Source organism: Equus quagga, chromosome 14 (assembly GCF_021613505.1).
Source record: "Equus quagga isolate Etosha38 chromosome 14, UCLA_HA_Equagga_1.0, whole genome shotgun sequence".
Taxonomy (NCBI): Eukaryota; Metazoa; Chordata; class Mammalia; order Perissodactyla; family Equidae; genus Equus; species Equus quagga.
In genome coordinates this window covers 94,763,314-94,786,158 of record NC_060280.1, presented here as the reverse complement: position 1 = coordinate 94,786,158, position 22,845 = coordinate 94,763,314, and the positions used below count along the sequence as shown (strand labels likewise).

General features: G+C 65.0%; 1 protein-coding gene across 5 annotated transcripts in view; it reads right to left on the bottom strand.

Annotated features, from left to right (window-relative positions):
- PIP5K1C (phosphatidylinositol-4-phosphate 5-kinase type 1 gamma) overlaps positions 1–22,845 on the bottom strand; it is a 48,356-nt gene that overhangs the window by 3,881 nt on the left and 21,630 nt on the right. For 2 of the 5 annotated variants that reach the window (XM_046686129.1, XM_046686131.1), the window contains exons 2-16: positions 21,758–21,792; positions 20,362–20,454; positions 18,421–18,551; positions 17,495–17,612; positions 15,254–15,406; positions 14,809–15,108; positions 13,996–14,201; positions 12,440–12,523; positions 11,790–11,838; positions 9,329–9,413; positions 7,582–7,743; positions 6,760–6,898; positions 6,421–6,453; positions 5,667–5,771; positions 3,211–3,331 (exon numbers count right to left, since the gene is read on the bottom strand). In XM_046686129.1, the coding sequence (XP_046542085.1) occupies positions 3,211–3,331; positions 5,667–5,771; positions 6,421–6,453; positions 6,760–6,898; positions 7,582–7,743; positions 9,329–9,413; positions 11,790–11,838; positions 12,440–12,523; positions 13,996–14,201; positions 14,809–15,108; positions 15,254–15,406; positions 17,495–17,612; positions 18,421–18,551; positions 20,362–20,454; positions 21,758–21,792 (1,814 nt within the window). The remainder of the gene's footprint in view (positions 1–3,210; positions 3,332–5,666; positions 5,772–6,420; positions 6,454–6,759; positions 6,899–7,581; positions 7,744–9,328; positions 9,414–11,789; positions 11,839–12,439; positions 12,524–13,995; positions 14,202–14,808; positions 15,109–15,253; positions 15,407–17,494; positions 17,613–18,420; positions 18,552–20,361; positions 20,455–21,757; positions 21,793–22,845) is intronic. The other 3 variants (XM_046686132.1, XM_046686133.1, XM_046686130.1) reach the window with 2 other exon arrangements.

Below are 22,845 nucleotides of genomic sequence, written 5' to 3'. Positions count from 1 at the left end.
GCCTGGGCAGGGGGGTGCCCGGCCTGGGTGAAACTGTGGGGAGGACGCACGTTCCTCCAGACCCACCCTGTCCCTCCCGAGACCCTCCCGGGCCCTGGAGGCGTCCTGGGGCCTCCCCCTCCACCCCCTCAGCCTGGGGACCACTCCCCCAGCTGGCCGGCCTCTGCCTGGAGAGGGGCCTGGGCACATACCTGCCCTGGCCACATCCCCTGAGCATCCCTTGGCCCCTAAACCCATGAGGGCCACAGCCAGCACCCCCCAGACCGCCCCTGTCCGATCACAGTTACACGACCAGCCTCGCCTCTGCACAGCTGGTGTCTGCACAGCCCGGGAAGAAGCACCCGCCGTGGCCGCTGTGCTCTCGGGGGACCCACCCCGGCTCTTGGCTCCCGCAGCCTCTCCCGGCCTCGGGCTCCCTGGGCCCGCTCCACCCGACCCCTCCTGCCCTCACAGGCCAGGCCCCCAGGGCCACATGGGCCCCCGGGAGACCTCGTTCAAGCCTCGTGCTCGGCCCCGGGCCGCACACCAAGAGGACTGTGTCCCTCTGCGAATGGACTCGCATGTTCGCCATGGAGCAGCAGGACGAGACCCCAGCACAGCGCCCACCTGTCCTGCCCGCCGTCTGGGGGGCCGCCTGTGCCCAGCGCCCAGCCCAGGGCGGCCACTGCACGTGCTTGATGCCGGGCCAGCGGCCCGTGGGGCTCAGAGGTGGGACAGCGGGAGGCCCCAACGAGCCCTGTAAGAGCCGGGCCTGCAGGAAGGAGGGACCCAGAGCCCATGGTGATCCTGCAGTGACCCGTCTGCGGGCCTCAGGGTCCAGTCTTTGTCTCGCGGCTCCCCTCCTCCCGGCCAGCCTGCCCGCTCCTGCGTCCACGGCGCCCCTCCCCAGACCGTGCCCCCATCTTGTGCCTGCACACCCAAGGTGTCGCTCAAAGTCTGCCGACCCCTCTCCAGACCGCCTTGCAAACTGCTCCCCACCCTCCATGGCCCCTGGGGCCACCATGTGGCCCCTGCTCCAGACCACTTCCGGGGTGTGGTCCCCCGTCTCTGCTGGACAGAGCATGGGGGGGCTGGGGCCGTGGTCCCCACTTCCTGGGCTGCTCGGCAGCGCCTGACACCCAGTGACGCCCAAAAGGGTTTGCTGATGGGCCTTGCCTCGAAGACAGGCTCTCACTGCAGGTCTTCCCCCGTTCTGCCTTTTCCTGTGCTGTGTGGCTCTGGGCAGGCTCCCTGGCCTCTCTGGGCTGTGCATTTACTGCTCATGATGATAACAGGAGGCAGTGACAGTGCTATCGCTACAGGCTATCCATGTAGCGTTCTGAGCACACTGGGTGGACAACTGTCCCCTGGACACAGGGCCGACTGGGGGTTTGGGCCCCAGATTTTGTCTAAACCATGCTCTTTCAGGAGCTCCCTGGGGAGCCAAGGCCTTGATTTCTCCATGTGTGAAACGGGCGTGGGGAGCCCAGGCCCTGTCTCCTGCAGTAGCAGCCCGGCTCTCGACCCCTCGCTGACCCGTGTGCCTGTCCCTTCAGCAGGGCAGAGGGCCCTGAGGAGCCCTCAGCAGCCAGGTCTGACGTGGGACGAGTGTCCGCCTGACACGTCCCTGACTCAGGAGGGTGGGGACGAGGGGAGGTGGCCCGGGGCTGGGGGTCATATGTGACCCCCCCCGTGGCCAGGCTGGGCCCCCTGCCCCCAGCCGAGCGCCTGCAGGCCTCAGAGGGGACTCAGTGACATCCCCGTGGGACGCGCCCGCACGGCCGCCTTCCCCGAGGCCCCTCTCAGGGCGCGGGCGGGGCTGGGCTCCCTGGAGGCCTGCGGCGGTCACTTACAGTCCCCGAGGAGCTCAGCGTCACGGCCCGCAGACGGCGACGCCGCGGAGAGTAAATCCAGTACCTCCCATCGCTGAACTGGCGGCGGGCGGCGGGGAGGAAGGAGACAGCAGAGGATGAGGCGACAGGAGCGGGCGGAAGGCAGAGGGCGCTGGGCGGGCAGGGGGCCAAGCGGGGGTGGGTCTGGGGCGGCGGGGTCCCACGGTGGGCGCTATGTCCTCTGCCACCCGTGGGGCCCGGCCGCCCTCATAGGGGTCAGGACCAGGCACACATGACAGGACACAGCCACCCCCCCCAGCCCCTCACACACCCATCCAGAGGCCAGGACACGAACCAAGCCCCAGGGACGGGGAGTTGACACCGAGGGGGACGTGCATATGGGGCCCTGTTACTTCTCCAGGCCAGGGGCCCCGCGACCTGGCAGCACCGGCCCGAGACAGAGAGCGGGGAGGTGTCAGTTAGCGATGGTGGGGCCCCGGCCGGCTCTCCTTCCTGGGGAGGCTGGAAGAGGATGGCCGCTGGGCTGCAGCATCTGGCCCTCTCTGTTGTAACCAGGACCATCTGACCCCTGAGCAGGGCCCCCCAGGGATGCGCCCCAGGACCCTCTGTCGGGGTCCACTGGACCGGACTCAGTGGGCTCTCTGGTCGCCCCGCACCTGCCTCCCCTGGGGTCCCGGCTCATCTCACCCATGTGCCTGCGGGAGGCGTGTAGCCCCCGCTCTGGAGGGAGGTCCCAGGTCCCTGGGGCAGGCCTCGTCCTGCTCCGACAGACCCACCCATCCAGCAGCAGCTGTGTCCCCAGCCCATGCAGTTGGCAGCGTGACGCCCACCTGGCCCTCAGTGCGCTGTCCTCCAGGACAAGCCCCCTAGCTACAGTCACAACCCAGCGGGAGCACACGTATGTCACACAGCCCATCACACTGGCCCGGCCGCCCTGGACCCAGCCTGGGCCTCCCCGGGGGCTGAGCACCGGGCACTCCAGGTGTCTCCCAGGGACCTGGGCTGGCTGCGGCCAGGCATGGCCATGAGGGTTAGGGAGGGGGGCTGGGGCTGTTTGGGATCTTGTGATGGCCTGGCCTGGCTGGCATGGGGTGGGGTGCTCCCACAGCATGTGAGTGTGAGCGTGTGCAGGTGTGAGCGTGCGAGAGCACACTGTGAGCACGCCGGTAGCCATGCAGGACGTGGACGTCAGTGTTGACGGCTGAGCACACACGTGCGCCTGAACGTGCCAGCATGTGCATGTGATGCGTCAGTGTGAGTGCCTTGGTCTAAGCACACGCACGCACATGTGATTGCGTGTGTGCAATATGTCCATGTGCGTGGCGTGTGAGTGTGTGTGCATGTGTGAGTGTGTCTGGTCGGGGCCCGGGGTACTTACGAAGTAGATGTCCGTGGCGGGCGCGTCCTCCTCATCCGAGGCCTGGCTGGCGGGCTCCGAGGCCTGGCTGGCCGTCTCCGCTTCGACAGCGGCAGAGGCGCAGGCTGGGCCAGCCTCCACGCTGGGGACACAGGCAGGACACGGGCATCCTGGGGCAGAGCTGGGGACAGTACCGACTACCCCTGCCCACGCCCGGAGCCTCCCTCCCTCCCTCATCCCAAAGACGAGACTTGGGAAGCCTGGCTACGGCGGCGTATCCTGATACACTCCTGTCTACACGCAAGGCAAACGGAACCCCAACACTGCCTGGACCCAGGGACTGCTGGGCACACCCGCCACCAGGCGAGGCTCTAGCCTGCGCTCTGCTCGGGCACACACCCCGGGGGCAGATCCCGCCTCACCACTCACGCTGTGCCACCCTGGAGATCATGTTCCTCCTTGAGCCTCAGTTTCCCCATCTGTAAAGTGGGGACGCACGGCACCCCCACCGTGGGGTCAGAACCCCTCTTCATCGAGTACTTGCTGCGACCGAGGCCTGTTCAAGAGCCTTGCGTGAATTAACCCACGGAATGTCCATTGGGGCGGGGGGGCTGCTGCCGTCCCGTGTGACAGATGAGGAAACTGAGGCTCAGAGAGGCAAAGAACGTGACTGGCGTGTGATTTTCGTCTCGAGAACAACATGACAAGGTCTGAGGTGATGGAACATCTCTAACCGGGCAGGACCTGCCCTCCAGCCACGCCGGGGGTCACGCTGTACTCCTGGGAGAGGCTGAGGGGCACTTCACACCGCCAGACTAAGGAAAAAGGCCGACAGTGGCAGGAACCGGCGTGTGTGCACGTGAGTGTGTGAAAGAAACTCTTTGTGGCAAAGCACGGCCGGGGAATGTGTGCCGTCATGGCTGAGTAAGGTCTCTTGAAACAGAACAGAAATTCTAAGAAATGCATAAAGCAACGATTACAAGAAAGTCAAGACAAATTTGACAACAATGCAATTACGGAATTAAACAGACCAAACATGAGACGTAAGTAAGGACATAAAGGAACCGACTGACTCCCGTCAGCAGGGGTGAAAGAACAGGCTGCAGGGAACTTCCACCCCTGGCAGAGAACGCACGTCTCTCTCCCTTGTCCAGGGACATCAGACAGAACAGATGTATACCTGACCACCAAGACTTTAATCCATTTTTTTTTAAAAAACACATTTTCTAGGCCACTTTCTTCAACTCAAAATCTAATCAAATTGAAAATACGCACTAAAAAGGTAAAGAAAAAAATCCTTAAAAGCTCAGAAGTTGAGAGAGACTCATAAATAAGACAGTCCAGGGTCCCCCCTCAGCACTGCTGACATCAGGGCCGGGCTATCCTCTGGGGGGCCGAGCTGGGCACTGGCGGGGCTGAGCTGCATACCTGGCCCCACCCACTCGATGCCAGGAGCACCCCCAGTGGTGACAACCACAGATGTCCCCAGACATCACCTAGTCCCCTGGGGGGCAGAGTTGCCCCCAGATGGTTGAAAGCCACTGCCTTACGTCAAAGGGGAAATGAAAAAAGATCACTAAGTACCCACCCGGAAGCCAGCTTCACATTAAGACCCAGGGAGGGGCCCACCCGTGGCAGAGAGGTTAAGTTTGCCCGCTCTGCTTTGGCAGCCAGGTTCACCAGTTTTGATCCTGGGCGTGGACATGGCACTGCTCATCAAGCCACGCTGTAGCGGCATCCCGCAGGAGGAACTAGAGTGACCTACAACTAAGATATACAGCTATGCACTGGGGCTTTGGGAAGAAAAAAAAAAGAGAGGAAGACTGGCAACAGATGGTAGTTCAGGGCCAATCTTCCTCGCCAAAAAAATAAATAAACAAACAAAAATAAAATAAGAAATAATAAAGATTCAACTTTCTATACCCAAGCGGGGAAAAAAAAAAGACCCAGGGGACACAGCAAAAGCAGTGCGCAGAGGAAAATGCATTATCTTCAGCACCTCAACATTAAAGGAAAAGAAGGGGGAACTTAGGCGCTCAACCTACACTGGAAAAGAGGAAACAAGCAGAAAACAAAGCAGAAAGATCTAGAAAGAAGCAATTGCTGGCGAGTTACAGCAAATGAAATGAAAACAAAGCACAACAGAAGGCCATGAACCAGGTCAACGAGAGGGTCTTTGCAAGCACGGGTAATGACATCATCCTCCTGCCAGCCACGGGAGGCCAAGAGCTACAGAGAGGGACCACCAGGGGTCCTACGACGCCCCCCGGACCTCCTGTGCGGGGACCTCTGTCCTTCTGACACCCCAACACCCAGCACCAGAAGCCTTGACCCCCAGCCCCTGCTCCTGAGGCGGACTACATTTCCCAGCCTGCCTTGCTGCCAGCCAGTCATGTGACCTCCCTCGACCAATGGAATCAGAGCAGGGGTCCCGTGCAGGAACCGGCCATGGGACAGTGGTGTCCAGGGTCACTCACCCCGCATCCTCCTCCTTGGGGACCACGATCTCCACGCTGCACGCGGGCTCCACCTGCACCGTGATCTGCTGCAGGTCCTCCTCCGCGTGCGCCTCCTCCTGGGGTCTGGAGGCAACCGGAAGGCACGCTTCAGTTTCCCTCCCCACGCCCCCTCCATTCCCAGGAGCACCTCGGCTGTCACTCGCGGCGGGAAGCTGGGAGCCTGCACCGGGTGCCACTCGACCGGGGCCGCAAGCGGGCCCAGCCCTGCCTGTCCCTCCAGCTGCAACGCCCGCCTGAGCTGCGAGCGCGCAGCAACTGACCGCCCACCTGCGGCTCTGGGACCTGCTGGGGCATAACGAGTGACCGGTGGTCTGGCTCCTGCCCCCCCTTCTGGGGGCGGATGGACCTGCCTGGGGCCTGCACTACGGAGTGGGCTGGTTCCGGGGTTCTGATGTACGTGGGCCGGAACATTCTGCCAGGCCAGCATGCAGTCCCTCTGGACCACAGCACGTGAGGGCGGAAAGGTCCTGCCCTCGAGCGGGTGCTGGATTGGGGGGGACGCACTTTCCACCAAAGATGCTTCAAGCCCAGGACCTGTTTTCAACTGGCAGGATTTTCCCCCAGAAAACTAATTAGGAAAAACAACCCCTGCTCCCCGCAGTCGACAGTCGTGTTACTGGTCACACAGCGGGGAACGACCCGGTGTCAGAGAGAAGCGCTGGGGTGGGGAAGCGGAGGGGGCTGCGCGGGGCGGCCTTGGGTCTCAGCTCACCGGCCATCCTGTCCCGAGGACTGTGTGCGCCGCCTGCAGAGATGCAAACAAGCGGAGCAGGTGAGGGAGGCCCCGCCCCTCCTCCCGGGGACACACGCAGAGTGGGTGCGCGGAGGGGGATGCGCGGGAGGCGGGGGTGCGCAAGAGAAGGGGGCGCGCGGGAGAAGGGGGCATGAAGCGGGGGATGCACGCAGAGGAGGGGGATGTGCACGGAGGAGGGGCGCGAAGGGGGGCTGCGGGGGGGGGAGGGGGCGCGCGGAGAGGGATGAGTGCAGGAGGTGGACGCGGCGGGGGGAGTGGGGGCCGTGTGCGCAGAGGGAGACACCTCTGTCGGCACACCTGTACCGAGGCTGCTCCGACGTCTCCGAGGGGGACCGCTCCGGGATGGACAGGGACGTGGACGACAGGGTCGTGGCGATGGAGGCGGTGGTGGCCTCCTCAAAAGAAGGCGGCGTGCAGGGCAGGAGGTCGGGCCGGCCTGTGGGGACGAGGTGGTGGGCACCTGCGGGAGCCAGGCCCCCACGGCCGCCCTGCGAGGACTCCCGGCTCCATCTGCAGCTGCACTCACCCCCACCACCCACGCCTCCTGCTCCCACCTGCCACCCCACACTCCGTTCTCCCTGGGAGCTTTAAGAGGGCCTTCCAATAGCTTCCCACTGCTCTCAAACTAAAACCCAAACCCCTGCCTGCCCTGTGTCCCCCACCCTCCCCTCCTCCCTCTCCCCCTGCACACTCTGCTCCAGCCGCACGCATGGGCCTCCTCCATGTTCTGCCCCAGGGCCTTTGCATGCTGCTTCTCCCTTCCCTGATGGTATTCCCCCACCCCTCCCTGCCTGGAATCACTGGCCCTAGGAGATGGGAGCGACCCTCCAGGTCTCTGCACACCTGCAGACTGGAGCTGCAGCCTCTTGGGTGGGGGTGGGGGGCGCCTTCAGTCCCAGCTGCTCCCCCCACCCCCTCCCTGGGTGGCTGCAGATCTTGGACTGGGGGGCTGACTGTGATCCAGCCCCTCCCACCTGGTCGGGCCAGCTTCAGGGTCCCTGTCCTCGCCCTGGACTGCCCTCTTGCTCCCTGCGCCCTTCCTTCTCAGCCCCCCAGGACGGCACCGTCCCCAGTGGCACCCCCCGCCCCCGTCCCGAATGCACCACTCCTGCTGGTCACCTTCGTCCTCCAGCGTGGGGTAGCTGCGGGCACCCCGCAGGTCGTATGGGGCGTCCTCGCGCTCGCTGGGGATCTGGCTGGCCGAGAAGGCTGCCGTGGGCCCTGGGGGCTTGACGGCCAGCAGGGCGCCGCGGCCCTTCCTGGACGGCGACGACTTCAGGGCTGCGGAGGGAGGGTGGGTGGCGCTCAGCTGGTGCGGTGACACCCAGGCAGGGCCCCCCGCCTGGGTCCGCCTCTGCATGGAAGCCCAGGGGCCCCAGGAGGCCACCCCTCCGCCTGGACGGAAAGCGATGCTGCTCTATGGGGAGGTGGCCCTGCCTGCTGCCCACATGTCTCGGCCCCGGTAGCCCCTGGGACCCCGTCCTGCCCACCAACAGAGATGGATGAGCTGTGGCACCTGGCGCCCCACCTCGGGCCCCCAGAAACAGCAGGAGCAGCAGCCGCCAGCGCTTGGGGCCTCACCCCCTTTGTCGCAGCCCACCCGCGGGGACCCCCACTTTCAGACGGGGAAACCGAGGGCCTTGGGCAGGGTGGGCTCAGCGCCAAGGGCCTGGCTCAATTCAGGCTGTGTGGCCTGGGGAACCTGGCTCAGCCTCTGTGGACCCTGGTGTCCTCGTCTGCAAGGATGGGGTCAGGCAAGGTAGGTGGACCCCGTCCCTAATGTCCTCCACACCTGGTCCGGCCCCGTGCTCTCCCACTCTTGTGACCTCTGCCCCCAGGAGGGCCAGCCCAGCTCCGGGCACACGGCAGGCACACAGGGTGCCTTGTGCACAGCCGTCTGGTCCTGGAGCCAGCACCCTCCCCAGGCCTCCATGAGAATGACACCCTTCCAGGAAGGGATGTGCCGGGCATGGCTGACAGCCGGCTTTCCGGGGACACATGCTGGATTGGTGGTGTTTGCCTGTTTCCACGGTGTGAATATTCTAACCACGGTCAGCCAGGCCACCTACAGGTGTCACACAGGGCGGGGCTGCACAGGCGCCGTGAGCTGGCTCCCAGTGGCTGGGGCTACACCGGCTGGCCCAGGCAGGAGAGTGAGCCCCAGAGAGTGAGGTGCACACTAAGGCTGCTGCTGTGCCCAGAGACACTCAGTGAGCACGTGCTGTGTGCCAGGCCCGGGCTGGATGCTGGGGACACAGTGATGAGGCCGATCAGCACCCTGCCTTTTGGGGGCGAGGGGGAGGGCAGACGACAGACCCCTGGGGAGAAAGACCCTCTCAGGCAGCACTGGGAGCCCGGCCCGGGGTCCAGGACTCTAGAGGCCCAGACAGACATGGGGCCTCCCGAGGGCACCCACAGGCGGGGCCAACACGATCACCCTGTGCCCTCCCGGATGGCGCCCGGGCTGGCGGATGACCAGCCCCCCTGGTGTCCAGTGAAGCTGTGTTGCCTTGCCGATGGCGAGAGGTGCAGGCGGTCTCGCCAACTGAGCACTGTGCTGGGCCAGGCCCACCTGCCATGTGTAAACACATCTCACCTCATGGCTCTGTACAGATGGGGAAACTGAGGCACGGAGAGGGGCATCACTGGCCTGAGATCGCAGAGCCAGAACAAGGCAGGGCCAGGACAGCAGGCACCAGGCCCTGTGCTGTGCCCATGCGGGGCGGCACCCTGATCCCCCACTCTCTGGGCCGAGGCCAGGCTGCCCGAGCGGCAGAATGGGGAGCTCGGGTCCACCCTGCTCTCAGCCACCCCCGTCGCCCTGCACGGCCCCTGAGGCCTCCCCCCAAAGGCCCAGGCAACTCACAGGAATTCTTCCGAAAGACCGTGTTGCTCATGAACTTGAAGAAGCGCTCGGCATAGAAGCTGGGCCGGTGCACGGAGACGGTGTCCTGGGAAGGGAGGGGGTGTGAGCGCCGGGCACCCAGCACCCTGTGTGCCGCAGGGAGCCCAGGATACCGCTGTGTGGAGGGGAGATGGGTCCCTGGCATGGGGCTTCCCGGAGGGGCCCAAGGGTCAGGGCCGGGGATACGGAGGCCATGAGAAAAAGGTTGTTTTTTTTTTTTTAAAGATTTTCTTTTTTCCTTTTTCTCCCCACAGCCCCCTGGTACATAGTTGTATATTCTTCATTGTGGGTCCTTCTAGTTGTGGCATGTGGGACGCTGCCTCAGCGTGGTTTGATGAGCAGTGCCATGTCCGCGCCCAGGATTCGAACTAATGAAACACTGGGCCGCCTGCAGCAGAGCGCACGAACTTAACCACTCGGCCACGGGGCCAGCCCCGAGAAAGGTTTTTTATTATAAACCCATCCTCATTTTTAATTTCTTGAACCATGTGAATAAAAAGTTATTCAAAGAAGTGAATGAGTAAATATCAAAATAAAGAAACACAGAGGCTCTCTGAAGCCGGAGTTGGCACAGCACGGCCGGCGGCCACTTGCTGAGTCATGTTTTACTGGCACGCGCCCGCGCTGGCCCCATGGCAGAGCCCGGCGGCCGCAGCGACGGAAGCGGCTCCCCAGGGCCAGGCAGCCCGGCCCGGCCCAGCGCTCGCCGCCGGGGGCTTCTGTCCTGTCTGTACCACCGCAGACGGGACTGCTGTGCTCAATGGGCTGCAATGATGGGAATCTGTGTAAGGCGGGGAGCCCAGCACACAGTCGGTGCTCAATGAATGCTGGGACCCCAAGGTGGAGACTCCGTGTTCCCGAGGACCCAGTCTCCCCCAGGCCCTGTGGACAGGGGCCGGGTCATCTCTGGGGGGGCTGTCCTGGGCGCCGCGAGGGGGCTGAGCAGCATCCCTGGCCCCACCCACTCAATGCAGGAGACCCCCCAGTGTGACAGCCACAAATGTCCCCAGACATGGCCAGTGTGCCCCCTGCTGTAACATAACAGAACCCATCTGGACACGCGGCCTCCTGGGATGGAGATGACATTCCCCGAGCTCACCTACACGGAGGCCGGCCACGTGCCTGTTCGGGCCGAGGGCTGGGGGCCGGCACAGGGAGGCACCCCACCCTCTGCCTCGCTCTCTGGCTGTCGCCCGGGCCAGGGTAGGGCAACGCCTGGGGATGTGTGGCGACACAGGGAGCACCTGGCCCAGCTCCAGGGTCACCCCACCTGCCCCAGGTTGCTCACACCTGCAGGGCCACTTTGATCAGCACTGGGAGACCCCTGGAGCTGACCCGAATCCTGCTTTGGGGGTCACGGGGGCCTGCTTAGGACCTGGCAGCTCTCCTGTCTGCTGTGGGTTTGTGACCCCACAAAAGGGCCACCTGCCATCTGGACTTGCTCGATGCACATTCAGGAAGCTCCACCTGGACCTTCCGAACACCCTCCGAGGGATGTGGGGCTGGGTAGATCTTGGGTTTTCCCAATGGCAGGTACACAGATAGCCCCCAGCACTTTAGTAAGAATTGGTCTGAAGACGGCCAGGGGGAGAGGCATCCGCCTGTGGCTGGAGCTGGCTGTGGGCACAGCTGGACAAGGGGTGCAGGCTGCCTGGGCCCCCAACGCATGGTCCTCCTGGTCTTCACGTTAAGAAATAACCCACAGAGGCCGGCCCCGTGGCCGAATGGTTAAGTTTGCACACTCAGCTGCAGGCGGCCCAGTGTTTCGTCGGTTCGAATCCTGAGCACGGACATGGCACCACTCATCAAGCCATGCTGAGGCGGTGTCCCACATGCCACAACTAGAAGGACCCACAACTAAGAATATACAGCTATGTACCTGGGGGCTTCGGGGAGAAAAAGGAAAAAAATAAAAAATCTTTGGAAAAAGAAAAAAAGAAAGAACCCACAGCCAACATTTACACAGGGATGACACCCATGGGGAAAGAGCTCCTGTCAAGCGTTTCTCAAACAGCTGAGACGTTCTGCTAAAGTGGGTCATGTCCCTGTGTGGCAACAAGGGTCAGAGCTGCACGGTCCTGCCCGAGAACCCCTCCATGTCACGTGTTTCCAGGATGTTCTTTGCCTGGCTGGCCCCTGACCTCCCTGGTCAGGCTGTCCTTGAAAATCTTTCCAAATCAGCTTGGGGTCTCCTCCTCCAGGAAGCCCTCCTGTGCTCCTCACCGATGGCTAGGACCCCCTCTTCGGGGCTCCTCCAGCCGCCTGTGCTTCCCCATCATGGCCCTGAACCCTTGGCATTGGTCATGGGGCTGCCCCGCTGGACAGCAACTCCAGGAATGGGGACGCGTCTTGGCTCTCTAGCACCTTGCCTGGCCCGGGGGGACAGTCACCGGTTTGTGGGCTGAGAGAAAGAAAGACTCACCCCGTCGTGAACGAGGGCCTTCCAGGTGTGCTCCAGCTTCTTGATGAACCTGTGGAGGAAACGCCCAGAACGTCAGCCAAACCCTTGAACCAGGGGGCCTCTATCAGGGTGGTCCTGCCCCAGGGGACACTGGGCCACATCCAGGGACATCCATGTCACGACTAGCAGTGCTCCTGGCATCGAGTGCGTGGAAGAGCCCTGGACTCAGGAACTGAGGTCACATGCTGTGCCAGCCAGGGGCCACCTCTCCTCTTCCTGCGTCCCCTTGTCCCCTCCCCACCTGCTGGCGGCTCCCACCAGCACACTCTGGGGGAGGGAGAGAAGAGGCCATGCGGACAGCCAGCCAGCACCTCAGGAGCCCGTTCCTCCCTTCTCCTTCCTGGGCCCCTCTGCTAGAGTCAGCCCCCTGCCTGCACCATGGCACCGCACTATGCTGGGCTGGGGAGCAGGGCGCCTCCTCCAGGCAGCCCTCCAGGACGCCCTGAGTCTACAGTGGGGAAAGCACCCCCCTCAGCATTCACCCTCTCAGAATACCCCTTGGGCGCTGGGTGGCCAGCAGGAGCCTTCCGGAAGGCTGAGGAAGCCTTGAACCAGACGGCATGCTGCTGCTGGGGGTGAGTGGGCAGGTGGGTGCGGGTGCGGGCACCCACCTGTAGGACTGCAGGATGTCAATGATGCCAATGTGCAGCAGCAGACGCTCCCCGCGGCCGTTCACAGCGGGGATCCCGCCCATCCTGGGGAGAGAGGGGCCGGGAGCCCGTGAGCACCCCCAGGCCGGGCAGGGGCCAGGGACTGCGGGGGACATGGAAGTCAGGGACGCAGGGAGGAGTCGCCCGAAGGGAAGGAGCCCGAGGCTCAGCATCCCCATGCCCCGCGGAGGGTCCCGGCGCCAGGGAGCTCTCCCTGGCCCTGGGTGGGAGGAGGCCCCTCTCCCAGCCACCTCCCAACTTCACTGCTGGAGACCCGAGGCTGCGAGAGGTCCTGGCACTGAGACGAGGCGCACACACGCGTGCGTGCACACACATGCAGGCACCCACACACCTGCAGCACACCTTGCACACACGTGCAGGCACATGCACACGGCACCCCAGGCGGCCACGAGGGCTCTCGGCTCAGGCTGGGGAGTTAACTGCCTCACTCAGCCCCAGGCCCACCCACCCGAGCCGGCCCAGCATGGTTAGCGAGGTCACACACGCAGCGGCTGTCCGAAGCCACGCCGACCCCAGGCCCGCAGGCCCTGCTCCCTGCACTCCAGGCGGCGGAGCTCACCTGCTCGCCCTGCCGTCCCCTGCCAGGCCCCACGTGGACCCTACGAACGCCAAGACGGTCTGAGGATGGGCCTGCGGAGCGGGGCCTTTGCACGTGTCGCTGCCCCCCCACCCCGCTCCAGTTGGGGCCCTGGGACCTGTTCCTCCTCGGTCCCCTGCAGCTGATGGCCTAGTGTGGCGGCCAGGCTGGGTCAAGCCTTGGCCGCACCAGTAGCTGGCTGTGCACCTGGACGGCGGCCCAGCCTGTGAGCATGCTCCCCAGCTGAAGATGGGGCGCCACCCTCCTCCTCCACAGCCCTTGAGGACTGAACAGGGTAATGGACGGGGAGGCTCCGGGGTTCCCCACATGGTCCATGCACGGTGACCAGGGGACAATGCTGACACCTGTCTATAGGAAAAGCTCCCACCTGGGGTGGCTCTGCCCCCTGGGGGACACTGGGCATGTCTGGGGACATCTGTGGGGGTCACCCTGGGGGACCTCCTGGGATCAAGTTGGTGGGGGCCAGGGATGCTGCTCAAACCCCACAGCACCCAGGATAGTCCCCCAGAGATGACCTGGCCTGACGTCCACAGAGCCGAGGGGGACCCCACATGTGTGTCTCCCGACCAAACCCTGAGCCCGTGGGGCAGGAGCCGGGCACCGGCCGGGTGGGTGCACCAGGGGACGCTCCTCTCTCACTTCTTCAGCTTTGTCCCCGTCCCACTGCCCTCATCTTGGGGAAGCTGTCCCTGCGGCTTCTAGGCTGGTTGTCTGGCTCTGAGAGGTCCCCTTCGTCCCCCCTCCTCTGAGGCCACCTCCCACCCTTTCTGGTTTTGCTGCAGCACACGATGGGCCCAGCGGGAGGGAGGGCCGGCTGCGCTTCCACCTGGCCGGCCCGGGCCCTGACCCGCTGACTGACCAGAGCCCGAAGCCCCCGCCCGCCGGCCGCACCACCTACGTGTCGTCGGCCTCGATGGCCTCGCCGCGCGCCGCGCCGCCCTGGATGGACTCCATGGCCGTGGAGTAGAGCGCCTTCTGGCCCAGCGGCCGCTTCCCGTCGGCGGGGCTCCGCGCGCCCTCGGCCTGCCGCTCGCGCTCCTGCTGGTCGATGTTGTGCACGCCGAGCAGCAGGCTGTAGTCCATGATCTTGAAGCTCTCCAGCACCTGCCGGGGCCGCGGTCAGGACGCGCCCGCCCGGCCCCGCCCCCGAAGCCACTGGGAGGCCCCGCCCCCGGCCCCACCCCCGGCCCCGGCCACACCCGCAGGCCCCGCTGCCACAGGGAGGCCCTGCCCCACCCAAGCCCCGCCCCCAGGTCCCGCCCCATCCCACCCAGGCGCCAGCCCCCGCTGCCCCAGCCACAGGGAGGCCCCGCCCCCGCCCCAGGCCACACCCCCAGACTCCGCCCCGCCCCCGCCCAGCTCCAGGCCCCCAGGCGAGCCCAGCACAGGGACGCGGCTCCGGATGGGCCGTGGGCAGGGCGCCTCTCTCTGCAGGGATGGTAGGGGCTGAGACTGGGGGCTGTCGAGGAGCCTGGCGGGCGCCCTTTCCCCCAAAAGCCCCTAACCGTGGAGGAGGGAGCGCGCTTATAAGTCAGGGGCTTGTGGGTTTGTGCCCGCGGGGGGAACACAGCCCCCTGTCCCGCACGCCGCGTCCCCGTCTCACGGATGGGAAACTGAGGCTCAGAGACGCAAGACCCCCTCGACGACGCGCCCTCGGCCCCGGAGCAGGGGGCCCCTCTGACCACGGGCTCCTCGTCCACCCGCGGCTCACCAGGCAGTCGCGCTGCAGCGTCTTGACGAGCGCGGAGAAGGTGTCGGCGTCGAGCAGCAGCCCCTCGGGCATGTCCTGGATGAAGTCCAGGTCCTTGTAGGTGGGGATGCTCTTCTCCTTCTCCTTCTTGCTGGCGCGCCGCTTGTAGGTGGAGCCCTTGAGGTCGAACTTGAGGTGCATCTTGACGACGCGCGGCAGCACGTTGTTCATGACCACCACGCGGATGTTCTTGCCGCCCGACTGCACGCAGTACAGCCCGTAGAACTTGGGCAGCAGCGTCCGCGGGTTCTGGTTGAGGTTCTGGGGGGGGCGGGGGTGGGTGGGTGCAGGAGCAGGGCCAGCGGGCTGCCGCCTCCCCGGCCCCCCGCGAGGCCCCGCCCCCACAGGCCCCGCCCCCACAGGCCCAGGGCAGCCCCCGGACCCTTCCGGAGCCCCCGCCGCCCACCATGTAGTAGCCGGGCAGCAGCTTCTGCAGGAACTCGGCCTCCTTGTGCATCACCGTCTTGATGATGAACTCGTCGTCGCTCGTGACATAGAAGAGCGAGCCGCTGGCGCCGGGGTTGGACAGCTCGATCAGGGGCTCGTTGCACAGCGAGTACTGAAAGGGAGGGTGGGCAGGGGACGGGGCAGGTCACAGATCACCCCCACAGGCCCCGGGGCCAGCGGACAGCCCCAGAACCGGTCCCTGTCAGCTCCATTTCACAGATGAGGAAACTGAGGCTCAGAGAGGGGGACTGATGGGCCGGAGGCCACACAGCAAGGACTGGAACCCAGCTAACCCCGCAGCCTGAATGTGGTCTACTGCAGTGTATTCCCTCTCCTGTGAGTGACAGACACCCTGTCGTACTGGGCTACCGACGCACCTGGCCAAGGAGCTGTCACAGACGCTGCTGAGTGGGATTTCGGCAAAGGCTCCCTAGACGGGTGACAGAAGCTGGTGCACCTTCTGTCTGTGCCCTTCTCTCCTTCCCACCCATTTCCCACCTGGAATGCTGCTGTGATAGCTGGAACCCCAGGAGCCACACTGGACCATGAGGTGACCTTCAGGATGGAAGCCATGCAACCAAAATGACAGAGAGAGAGGAAAGCTGCGTCCCTGATGGGCAGCCTGCACTCCGGCTCCCGGCCCACCCGGCCCCTGGCCCTTCCCCCTGACATCTCTTCCACCTCCGTGTGTACTGTCCATCACTCCACACGTTCCCGCCCACCCTTAGACAGTAAGGTCTGTGGAGGCAGCGATTTCTACGGGATTCTGGCCACTGAGGCTCCCCAGCACTGCCACGGTGCTCTGCGCACAGTAGGTGCTCGGTTTCTTGAGCAGATGAGGGAAAAGCAAAGCCTGCAGGCCACGGTTTCTGGCCTTTTCAGCTACTGAGCCAGTGGGGTCCCTTTTGAGGTGAAGGCTTTTTGGGTGCTCGGTTAATCCTACCTGAGCACCACCGGTATACCGGGACGAGGCCACGGGGTGTCCCCACCGGGCCGTTTGCTGCAGGGTAAGTGCCAAGCATGAACACCGGCTGTTTCTCAGTGCCGGCCCAGGACGGGCAGACGGGGAGGACACGGGGAGAAGCAGGGATGGGTCCACTCCCAGGGGTGTTGAGAGCCGTCCCGCCCAGGGAACCCCAATGTGCTGGCGTGCGGTGGGGTCCCCCTCAGCATGGCTGGGGGACTCGCGCGGCCACAGCCGCCCACGGAGGCCAGGCGTCCCCTCCAGAACACGCTGTCCACATGCCCCAGGGGCCCAGACTTGAAGTCCCTGCACTTTCTTTCATCAAGTTCCAGACAAGACCCAGCCGTCCCCGCGTCCCCACCCTGCGGACGCGCCTTTCGTCTGTCCACCCCCCACTGATGGACACAGGCCAGCCTCCTGGGGCTGTAAACAGCGCCGCGGGCGTCCACTCCCAGGAACACAGCAACCTGGGACCCAGGGAACCCAATGCAGAGCCACCAGCTGCACACACGACCCTCGTCCTTGCTCTGTGGGGCTGGCAGGATGGGGGACGTCTGCTGGGGCTGCAACAGGGCCGGAGGGGGACAGCCGTGCGCTGGCCGGTGCGACACGGATGCTACAGTCCGAGCCCCTGCCATGGCGCCGGGACTCCTGGGCACCTGGACAGAGCCGATCTGTCGGGGTCCCTGCGCCCTGGCCCAGCGAGCCCAGGCTGTCCCTGGAAGGACGCGGCCTCGGCCGAGGGCACAGCTTCCCACAGAGCAAGGAGGAGGAGTCAGAGCCCATCATCCAGGCCCCCCAACCACAGGGGGACCCCAGGACCCCGGGACGGCAGATGGGCACCCGTCACGTGTATCAACCGATTCTGCAGGCGTGACCTGTGACACACTCCTAACAACAAAGGGGCCCACAGAGGGAACCATCCCCTCGAGATGAGCTCGTGGACACTGTGTCGTCTGCTTTGCCGGCAGCCTCTCCCAGCCGCGGAGGAACGGCCCCGCCGACAGCCAGCAAGGGGCCGAGTCCCCACCAACGTGAGCTGGGACGCGGCCCTGGCCCCAGTCGAGCCTCAGGGGAGACCCCAGCCCACCCCCGACTACGGCCCCGAGCCAAGACCCCGCAGAGCCGCGCCCCGATTCCCGGTCCCTGGGAACCGTGCAGAGACGGACGGGTCATGTCCTCAGCCACACTGCCCGCGGTGACTCTGATACAGCGACAGCCGACGGACACACTCACCAGATAGTCGTCCGGCCGGATCCCGAAGAGCTCGCGGAAGTAGCGGAAGGCGACGGGCGCGTAGGTCTTGAACCTGAAGTCCTGGAAGTGGTGGGCAGGCGTGAGGTTGCTGCCTTCACTGCGGGAGGAGGGACGTGGTGAGGGATGGTGGCGGTGTGGCCTCCCGCTGCCCCGACGGCCCCACCTGCCCAGGCCAGGACGGTGCCTCCCGCTGCTGAGCCGCCAGGCTTCCCAGCGTGACCCACCCACACGGGGCTCCCGAGGGACAATGTGGCCATGGCTGGCCTCGGGCTGGCCCCAGTATCCACCCTCCCTTCCCCCATTAGCAACGGGGCCCATGATGCCAGCTGGGCACACAGCCACCCAGAATCAGACCACAGTGCCCAGTGTCTCCTCAGGGAGGGGTGGTCACGCAACTGCGCTTGGCCACTGAGCTGTGAGTGGAACCGAAGCCCCATGTGTTGCTCCCTGGCCGTGCTGTTAAAGGGAAGGGGCATGTGCTCCCTGTCTCCTCCTCCTTCCTGCTGGCAGATGCAGCTGTGATGGCAGGAGCCTGGGCAGCCACCTGGGACCACTGGTTAGAAAAGCTGCATGTTGAGGATGGCAGAGCAACTAGAAAGAACCCTGGACCCCAACACCGTGGAGCCCCCTGACCAGCCCTGGATTGTCTATTAGTTTTCTGTGTGTGTGAGAAAAACAAACTTGCATCTTTCCTTTTCCTATTTTTTTAAAACCACTTTTATATTGCATCTCTCTGATTTGCTATCAAACTAACACCCTAACTGACACAGGGTCAGAGGCCAGGGCAGTTCTCAGGGGAGACGGGAGCTCAGGGAGCGGGCAAGGCTGTGCGTGTCACGACAGTGGCTGCAGGGTGGGCTGTGGGAGGACCGAGCTGCTGGTGCCGCGGGCGGGGCCTGGCCCACCTGGGGAAGAAGATGCTCTCCACCACGTAGAAATCCTGCATGAGCACGTCGCGTTCCGGCTTGGAGCTCAGGTTGCCCACGGTGTAGCCGATGCCCAGCTGGATGGCCCCCTTCAGGGTGGAAGACGTGGTCTGTGGGGAAAGCGGGCCGCATCAGGACCCCCGGGAGGACCCCCGCCTGGCCCTCGGTCCCCGGAGGGAGAGGCAGAACCAGAAGCCCCTCGGGACTGGGGCACCGGGGCGGATGTCCAGCCTGCGGCTTGACCCGGCTCACACTGAGGCCGCCTGCCCGGCACTGTCACAGCCCCACTGGCCTCGGCCTGCACGACCTGCAGCAGGGGACTGGCCTGGCCAAGACGCCAACACCGCTTCGTGCGGCCCCAAGCCAGTTTTCAATAGAGGTTCTGGAAGGTTCCAACATCTCAAAACTGCCTCGACTCAGCAGCGGTCTGTCCAGGGTTTCCGTTTTTTTTGGAGAGGAGCACAATTTATAGAATGATGCCCCAACTTCCTTTCTGTAGACCAAGTCCCTTCTACCTGCTTTCTAGAGGATTCCCATTGTCACGATGGGCAAGGGACATTGTCCCTCCCTGCCTCGGTTTCCCCAGCCGTGGACAGGACAGGCCCGGCCCTCCCGGGGCTGCACGCATTAGCTCGTGTAGGCTGCCCTTCCCCGGCCCGGGCCCCCGCCGTCAGTGGCCTCTTTGCCTGAACCCCTGCACCGAGGGGCCGCTTCGGCTCTCCATGATCAACTCCTTCCAGAGGCCATCGACTGAACACACACTCCCCGGAGGAGACACAGACGGCCACTGGGCACAGGAGCAGGGGCTCGATGCCATCAGTCCCCAGGAAAATGCAAATCAAGACCACAGTGGGGGACTGCTTCACACCCACAAGACGGATCGGCAAGTCAGACAACAGTGACGCTAGGGACGGGAGAGACTGGAGGCTCGTGCACGGACGGCGGGAGCGGAAGTGGTGCAGCCAACGTGGGGAACGGTCTGCTGGGTCCTCAAAAGGTTAAACACGGAGTTTCCATGGGATCAGCACTTCCACTCCTACGTGTGTGCCCGAGAGAAGTGAAACACGTGTCTGCACAAAAACTTGTACACAAACGTGCATGGCGGTACGGTTCACAGCCGCCAAACGGTGGGCACAACCCCAGTGCCCATCAGTGGAGGATGGACACACACACGTGTCCCCCCACACGCTGGAATATCACGCAGCCGTGAAGAGGAGCGAGGCCCTGACACAGCCGCACGTGGACGGACCTGCACACACGACGCTCAGGGAGAGAAGCAGACACAGAAGGACCCACGGTGTGTGACCCCATTGACGGGAAACGTCCAGAACAGGCAGATTCACAGACAGAGAGCGGGCTCGTGGGCGCCAGGGGCTGGGTTGGGGGGGAGTGACTGCTAATGGGGGCAGGGGTGCTTTTTGGGGTGATGGAAAGTTCTGGAATTGACATGCGGATGGCTGCACAACCCTGTGAGTGCACCAGTGACCATCTAATTGCACACTTCTGGGGCGGCTCAGGTGGCGCGCGCACCAGCTCTGGGCAGACCAGTCGTAGCAGGAAGGAGCAACTGAGGCAGGCGGGAGGCGGTGGGGGGCCCTGGCCTGGCCTCAGCCTGGCTGCTTCCTGAGGGGCAGGGTGGGAGCTGTTGGCCCCCCAAGGCCACAGGCCGCTCCTGGAGCCAGCGGGCAGGGCAGCCTCGGATCACGGCCGGGCCGCCCACGACAGTGACAGGCAGCAGGGACCTCGAGGGACTGAGGTCCCGCACAGAGGACCCTGTAACTAGAGCGTCTGTCTCCAGCCGACTGTGACCATGGCCCGCGCCTGAGCTTCATGGACCCTGTGGGGGGGACAGATGGCCCCTGGAACCACTGGGAGCCCCCAGCCTCCCCGCCCCCCGCTGGCTCAGGGCAGAGGAGGGACCTTCTTATAGGTGGTCTCGCCGGATGCGTCCACACCCCGGTGGCCCAGCTTCTTCCCATGGCCGGGGCCTGGCTGTCCGGTCATCAGTGGGGCCTGGAGAAAAGGAAACAGGGGTTGGAGGTCAGCAAGGAGGGCCAGAAGGTTCTGAAAATCCTCACAAGAAAGGGGCTTTGTCGCCGTGCCCAGCCGGAGCCCAGGGCGGGTGCGGGTGGCTCCAGGGCACCGGCCACACCCCATGGGCAACACCCCACTTCCAGAGGGGCCCCCACCAGACAGGACAGCTGACTCCTGGAGAAGAGCCAGGAGCTCAGCTCAGGGCCCCCTGGGCAGGGCTAACATGGGGCCGGGTCACTCCCGGGGGGCGTCCTAGGCGCTGGGGGCATTCCTGGCCCCACCCTCTCGATGCCAGGAGACACCCGGTGTGACAGCCACAGATGTCCCCAGACATGACCCAGTGTCCCCTGGGGGCAGGACAAGCCAGGTGAGACTCCTGGGCTGGAAAAATGGTGACAGCATCTCCTCCCCAAGGGGGTCCCGCGGGCCCACGGGGACTGTGGCAGACGTGACACGGGCCGTGCAAACAAGCTCGTGTGGAAGCCACCACCCCCCTGTGCGACCCTGCAGGGAGGCTGGGGACAGGGGCCATGGGGGCCTGGGGGACACGCGCCAGCTTGGGGACCAGAGCCGAGCAGACAGGAGTGGGCGCCCCTGCTCCCCAGCCCTCGGCCGGGACGCCCCCGCGACCCAGCAGGTGGACAAGCCCTCCTCTGAGGCCCTGGTGTGGCAGAGGTGTTCCGGGGGAGGAGAGCAGGCTCCGAGGGGACCTAGACTCCCTGCTGGGACGGTGGGGGACCCCTGCTAGGACAGCTGCATGGGAACACGGGGCCAGACGCCCCGTAGGCCACTTTCAGGAGAGACGGCAAAGGCCGGGGACGGCACTGCGGCGCCTGAACCGGGGACGGCGGCCCAGACGGGCTCGGCCGGGAGAAGGGCCGATGGCAGGAATGGGGCAGGGAGGGACCACCACGCCTGTGCAGGGTAGGGTGCTGCCACCAGGCACCACGTCCACACAGCCCCAAGCCGCCAGGCCCTCCAGGAGCCCCTCGGGGACCCCGTGCACACCTGGCTTCCCTGTCCCCCTCAAGCCCCCCAGGCTTCGTGTCCCCCTCGTGGGCCCAGGGCTGGTCCTCAGGCTTCACCCCCTGCGCCCACCCTCAAACCAGGATGCTGGCAGGACAGATGCGACTGTCACCCGCCTGACAACATGCGTTAGCGTTGGGCCCAGAGTGGGGCAGCGAGTTGCCTGAGGACACAGAGCGGGACACAGGCAGGGCCAGGCGCTCCCTCATCCATGTTCTGGAAGGAGGCGGGTCAGGGGCCCACAGGGAACACTCACCTCCGTCGGGGCCGTCTTCTTCTGGGCCAAACCTGAGGGCGAGAAGGGAGAGACTTCAGACCTCAGGCAGCGGGCCCAGGCCGCCCATGTCCCCCGTTCACACGCGGGCGCAGCACCCACCACCTCACTCGGCACCCTGGGCCCCTGGACTGTCACGGGGACCCCTCGTGGGAAATGGGCACAGAGACAGGACAGGCCGAGACGGTGGGAAGGCTGGACACCAGGCGCCCCCAAGGCCACGGCCGGGGCCTGGGCCTCCCCAGAGGAGGGGAGACGCAGCGGGGAGAGGGTGCCCGACTCTAGGCCACTGTTTACCCCGAAGACATCAGGTTCTTGGTCACAGACAACTGCGTGACTCTGAACTGACACAAGCCATGTCCCTCGGCGCCCTCACCAGAGACGCCTGGGCCATGGAGGAATCAGGTGATGGGGGGTGACAGCGCAGCCCACCGGGGCCCAGGGTCATCCCAGGGTCAGAGGCCGAGATGGAGACGCTGCGCTGCGGGCCGTGCAGACGGAGGAAGGGGCCCCGAGACCAGGACGCGGCGCCTCTGGAAGCTGGAGGAGGCGGGACATGCTCCTCCCCTGGGGCCACCGGGACCCGCCCTGCCCTCATGGGGAATTTAGCCCCGTGGGACCCTGTCAGACTCCTGACCCCAGGACCGTGTGGTTTTAGCCCAAGGGTGTGAGGATGTGTGACAGGTGCAACAGGAAACACACACCGAGTGTCTACAGGTGTCGCCTCCGGGGAGGCAAGTGGAGACGAGGACAGACAAGGGCTCCCAGTCCGGGACGGGGAGCGGAGAATGGTCTAGAAAAGGGCGTGGGAGCCCGCAGACGACCCGCGGCACAGGTCGGGTGCCGGTCAGCAAGGAGGACTCGGCTTCTCCCCAGGGACGGGAGCCTGGGGGGCTGCGGGCGGAGGCGGCCCTGACTCGGGCTCCGGGCGCCCTCTGGCGGCGGCCGCGAGGAGCTCAGGCTGCGGGGACCAGGAGGAGGGGCCGGCGCTGGTCCCGGGCAACGCGGGGGGCGGGCGCAGGCGGGGCGAGAAGCAGGCGGCAAGCGACTCGGGACGCGGACTGAGCATC